This window comes from Anser anser (genome assembly GCF_964211835.1).
Source record: "Anser anser genome assembly, chromosome: 13".
In the NCBI taxonomy this organism is placed as follows: domain Eukaryota; kingdom Metazoa; phylum Chordata; class Aves; order Anseriformes; family Anatidae; genus Anser; species Anser anser.
In genome coordinates this window covers 11008473-11014680 of record NC_139734.1, presented here as the reverse complement: position 1 = coordinate 11014680, position 6208 = coordinate 11008473, and the positions used below count along the sequence as shown (strand labels likewise).

General features: G+C 40.6%; 1 protein-coding gene across 1 annotated transcript in view; it reads left to right on the top strand.

The window, feature by feature from the left end:
- The first annotated feature begins 62 nt into the window (after positions 1 to 62).
- The window catches only part of AFF2 (ALF transcription elongation factor 2), a 426609-nt gene continuing 420463 nt past the window's right edge, over positions 63 to 6208 (top strand). Inside the window, exon 1 of the mRNA XM_083797145.1 lies at positions 63 to 100. Coding sequence (XP_083653271.1) covers positions 78 to 100 — 23 coding nt within the window. The 5' untranslated portion in view covers positions 63 to 77. The remainder of the gene's footprint in view (positions 101 to 6208) is intronic.

The following is a 6208-nucleotide window of genomic DNA, read 5'->3' as shown; positions in this document are numbered from 1 at the left end:
GAAGTGTACAGCTTGAAAGGGGTTCTTTGGAGGAAAGGACACCATGAGCCAGCTGCAGGAAAGGTTACTACTGAATTATGGAATGCTGTGGAATTTCTGGGTAACTCTTCCATTCTTAAGTTACTCATTATATATTTCATTTTTGCTTTCTTTCTGAATGTAAAAGGCTTTGGATTTTCTGTATTAATGCTTGGTACCATGTCTTTGAAGGTATGCTGATTGTGTGTGTGTATATATATATATATTTTTAATTAATTATTTTTTTTGAAAGAAGAGATTTTAAGAAATACCTTGCAGGAAAAGATTGAGATAGCTGCATGGAAAACATTTGGTGGCTGATCCAGGTGAAAGCAGGTGAACCTAATGATTAGGCCACTGGGCCTGAGTAAAAGGAAGATAAACAATGACACCTGAGAGCAGAAACAATGTGGATTGTGTAGAGTTTGTAAGGAAGACAAGTAACAGAAAGTGAAGGTCAAGGTAAATCAATAAAATAAATTGATCTAGAGAGTTGATAGTAATATGTTCTTCTGTGTCTCCTAAAATTTGAAGCCTATGTTTAGCCTGTAAAAGGCTATGTGGAGCCTGTAGAAGTGGATGCATCATAGCTGATGAAGAGGGGAGAAAATAGGGCTTTTGCCTGCTTTATTATTAGGCTGTAACAAGGAGGAAAGTAAACTGGGAGAGCTGGTATTGCCTGGTTTAGCCATGTGCTTCCCCATAGTCTCTCTAGTATGGTACGGTTTGTGACATAGGCTGTTACTTGCATAATCCTTGCATCCCTTCACAGAAAGGGAAGGGTAGCTTGGTTAGTGTTACCTCATTTGTGTGACCGACAGAGCAAGTAACAGTGGGAAGAAAATTAACTCTTGGGGGGAAGAGCAAGACAGCCTCTCTTGCTGGAGGCCGTGGCCAGGCAAGAGGTGTACAAGGACATGCAGAGGATGGATTATTGTGGTGTCAGCATACCTGGGAGGACAGATTTCTTGGTTTCCTTGCATGGAAAGGTGGAGCATTAGGTCTATATTATAGAGGACCCTTGTGAGTAAAAGGGGAATGTTGGTTGTGTGTCAGGAGAGCTATGAGCAGAACTGAGGGTGCCTGGGCTTCAACTCTTGGTTCCCTTGAATGAGTCTGTGAGCCCCATGGCAAAACACAAGTTTGTGAGTGTGGCAAACAGGGATTAGGAAACTCAGCTGTTCTCATCTGTGGTGGTTTGGGATTTCTTAACATCTCTGTAAGAGGCTTGCCAAGGTCCTTGATACTTCCCATATTACGATGTGTAGCTCTGAGACTAAAATCAACTGAGGAAAAAATCTGAGAAAATATGATATTGGGGGAAAGGGGGGGGGGAATATTGGCATTTCTATCATAATCTGAGCAAAAATAGTATAGCCATGTCCTTTCTCTTGTAGGTAAAGGTTTGTAGGTATGTTTTTGCTGTTAGCCATTACCATTGGTTCCTTTGTTTAAAGAGAAGGGGCGAGGGCTCTGAGACCCCAAGGGTCTGTGTTCAAATTGTGTGAATGACTCACCAGTATCATCCTGAATTATTAAACTTTGCAATAACAAGTCATTTATCTAACTGGGAGAGGGTTTTGTAAAGACTATTTTTCTGTATGATTCCATGGGGGGAGGCGGGAGGGTGCAGGGAAATGTAGACCATTGATGCTGTTGCAATTGGGGTTTGGCTCTAGATCCAAAATATTTATGAATTGACACTGATGGTGTAAGCCTTTTATGAAACATTTATTTTCAAATTTGATTACTAAAAAACGTCATTTACCGAAGAAATAAGTTATGAAGGAATCAAATTTCCTACAAGAGACCCTGGAAAACAAGACCACAAATGACAAAACATGCTATTTAGAGCCCAGATGGCTGCATAAAATAAATAGCCGTTTCCTCAGTGGAAGCATAGGCAATTTGGCTGTGTGAAGCTCCAATTCCAGCAGAGATCCTTGAAACAGATGTTGATATTGCTTGTGCATGGAAACTCTAGTAAAAAGCAAGATGTTCAGGTAACATGAATGTAATGACTGACAACCTCAGATTTCTTTGTCTGGAGATTACATGCACTTAAAACCAAAATGTGACTGTTGTAGAGCCTGGAACACAAGTATCTTTCTGCAGGTATTTTATGATAAGCTAAAACATTTGGCTGACTAAGGGACTTGAGACGTTTTGGTAATTTTCCTTTGTCTGTAACTGGTAGCCCAGTGGAATATTTCAAAACCAAGAAGAAAAATGTAAGTTGAGCCTAAATACAGATAGATAGGGATATATAGATATAGGTTGAAATAGCTAGAAAGATATAATATTTTTAACCGTACAGAGAAGAAAGAAGAAATGAATCACCTTCATGTCAGGTTAACAACAACAAAAATCTGTCCTATATTAATGTGTTTTTCTTTTATGAGTTTGTTATCATTTCTGATACACCTGGTCAGGCTAAGTAACCTTCTGACTTTGGTAAGAGGAGGGCCCTACTCACCTTTTCCTTAGGTGGTTACATTCTTGACTCAAGCTGATCCTGAGAAATTGAATGCCAGAAGTACATTTTCTGGAGGCAGTTCTGAGAGTTTCTTAGTGGAAAATGTTTTCTTTGGATAATAAGTGGTAAAAGTAGTAATTTTGGAAGAAGAAAAAAAATCCAGTTTTTCTAAAGCCCTCATGGTTTGTATTTAGTAAATGGGGTACAATCTCCTGATTGACAGTAGCAAAGCATGCCTCTTATGGCTTGCATTTTTGCAAAAATTTCTTGGTTGAGCCAGTTGAATCCTCTTCCATGGAGACCCTTAATATGGAATTTGTGCAATGACTTAGTTCTTCAGTGGCTAGTGGGAATACAGTCATTAGCTCCAGTGTGTACAAGATCAGGTTGTAAGGTTCTTGCTTTGAAGCAGTAATGAATTGCAGAGCTTGCAACACCTACTGAATGAGCAAAAAACTTAATATGGTTACATTAATACCTCTGGGACTCAGGGAAAGACTCCATAAATTGACTCTATAAATGTTGGGTGAGCTGTTTGGAGACCAGTGGGTGGTGAAGAAGTCTGACGGTGGGTTGCTTTTTGCTTTCTCCTCTTTGAAAACAAACCCAGAAGGATGGCATCAAGGTAGAGGGGTTTACACAACAGTCAGTGGGCAGAGCACGTACCTAGACTGAGAGATTTGCATTCAGTTTCTTGCTCAGCCCAAGGTGATTCAGCTCCCAGCAGGCTCTTCTGAAACATGGGTGTTCTGAGGAAAGTCATCATCTGCACAGATCTATTCACAATTTGATGAGGAAATACTGGAGTTCATTGCAGTAGGGTCAGCATTTATGCTAATGTCATTAAAAGATGGCCTACTCTAAGGTTTAGTCAGTGAGAATTTAGTGTTCTTGGAAGGGAATAAAACTATTTCCACAGGAAGCTGTGGTATTCATGCCAGTAGCTCAGTAAGATCAGTGTTGTGGATGTCTAAGGCTTTCTCTTGTTCTCCCAAGACTTAGGCTGATCTCAAGAGGTCTGTGAGGCAAAGCAAATGCAAAGCATTTCACAGTTCTTTGGGTAAGACAGGAGATTCCACTCTCCTCCTCTACAAATTTTGAGTCATCTATACTGGAAAAATTTCACTAGGAGACAATTTTGTAGTTACTATGTGGTTCAAAGCAGCAGATTCATTACTTGAGCATGTTTACTGACACCAAGATGCTCTAGTAATCTCTCACATTAGACTGATCTAATTTGTCAAAAGGGAAGAAAGAGGAAATGTTCTGTTAAGAGCTCTTCAGGTATCAAGGTCCTTTTACCATTAATCTTAATAGAGTATGTAAAGCCATTGCAAAGCTTGATTTGATAAGATGTATGGCAGAGAGTTACTCTTACCTCTGCTGGATGGTGTTGGAACAGTTCAACCTGAAACCATATCCTCGATTGTATGTGCTGAGCAGTCTCTCCTCTGATCAAGCAGTAGACTTGTACTCTTTTGACAAAGAAGGTTCTGTTTTTTTTCCCAAGTCTTACAGTCTGGTTCCTACTCATCTCCTGGTTCAGCTCAGTGACAATGACTGAGCTCTAAAAGGATACTACTTATGGCAACAGTTAAAAGCCTTTGTCTTCCAAGGCTTAGTGCCTTTTGATTAGAGTGGGAGGATGGAATAGAGAATCACAATTCAAGAGTCCTAAATCATTCACTTGGCCATTCTCCTCCTGAGTACCTTGGTCTCTGTGACATTTTCTCTATCTGTAATAACAGACATATGCTTGTCTTTTAGCTGAAGATATCAGTTTCCTGAACTAGTATAAAATATACATTTTCTAAGAAAGCATCATAAGTCTTTCCCAAAAGAAATAGCTTTACTTTATGCTAAATTGCAGTGCCTTTACTGTCATATGATACCACTCATCTAACACACCTAAGTCAGCTGAGTCAACAAGCTAAACACCACGCATCCCAGCATTAATTTCAGCAGTCTTGACACCTCTGTATCGTAGTGTTACACTTCTTAACTCAGCTGTCAGCATGTGGTACATGTGATGGTACTGTCAGCCCACACAGACTAGGGCTTAGTATCACAAGGAGAGTGTTTGTATGCTCATGGAGATTCCATTTTTAGACTCTTTCTACACTTACACTAACAATGGGTTGGGTTTGCCACTCTTACCAATTAACGTCTGGTGCTAATACTGTAATAAACAAACATTGCTTTGCTGATTTATGCTCTCCAAAGATTCCTTTCGATTGATACAGAACCAAAAAACGTCTGAAGCTGTTCTTTCAGTTTCAGTGGAGGTGTCCTGTGGTGACTCTTGCTGTTGGGACACCTGTTAGTCTGACCAATGAGACAATAAAATCAGACTCAAATCGCTTTATTCAGTAAAGATAAGTAGATAGAATCACAGAAAATAAAGTCAGAGCAAAGTAAATTCTTGCTCCATTCACAGCTGTTAGCTTAATGGAATTGCCTTTCTCATGAAAAGCACAGCTGCTCCAGCCCTGCCTGCAGCAGGCGTGCCTGCATGGGCCGGGAGGGGGCTCTGGAGCTGGAGCAAGGCTTGTCCTGGGCAGCCAGGGTGGCCTGCAGAAGTGACCTTAGTTGAAATGTGCGTGTAGAAGAACTTAAGCAAGCTGCTGAGCGTTCTGACCAAGCCACACTGGCACCTGTTTGGTTGGAAGCTCAGCTGAGGACTTGATTTGCAAATTGCTCAGCATGTGTTTGCTGACGGACTGCTGTCTTTCAGGCTGTAGTGGATCTTGTGCAACTTTCTGTGTTCTGCCCCTTAGTAACACCAGTACATTTCCCATTACAAGCGAGCATGTGTCCTCACAAGCTGGTAGAGTTTTGCAAAGCAGACTGTTAGCCTTGGTGCACAAGTGCTATTGGCAACTCGTATGCAGATAGTGGGGCCTGTATCTTTGCAGGTTCGATTAATTCTGTATAGAAATGCAGAATTAGAAACGGATTCAATTCCCTGATTTCTGAGTGTGATCAGTAGTTAAACATAGTGGGCCATTTCTTTTTTTCCCGTGCTCTATTCAGTTGGCTTATACTGTACAACTCCTCTTTTAGCTTATGCCACACACACAATAGGACTCTGTGCCTTAGTTTGCCATTTCTAAGTGAGAATAATAAACCCCCTCATCTTGCAGGGAAACTGTGAAAATAAGTCAATTAGTGTATTGGAAATGGTCCGATACTGCACTGGCAAACGCAAAGAAACAACACTGGTTTTAGAAGTTGGTCTAAATAATATGCAAAAAAATAAGGCTGTAGACCAGTAATGAACAGTGACAGAAGGAGAAATTATTGAATCGTTGCTCATTTAGTGAACGTGATTCCTGCTGTGCACTGGATGAAATTGGCCCTGTGGGAAAAATAGCGAGACTAGGATAATTCTTACAAAAAGAGGAATGACTTATGGTTGCAGAAGCAAGCTTAAATTTAGCATTTTCTCACTTTTGAGTGATAAGTGTGGCCATCCAAAGATATTTCAGAAAATTGCGTAAGGATATTTGATTAAGGTGATTTTATAGCTTTTGAAAAGAGAGCGGAATATGTAGCAATTCTGTCCTGAGGCATTGTCCTAACACCCGCTGGAGGTATCAGTAGATTGAAAGTACTGAAATGCCTAAATCCACAGAGATCTCCTTCACTTCAGCTAAGAGAAGCTGCCCAGACAGTATGCTGTCCTCCTGCCCAGGGAGACAGGAACTTTCTCAG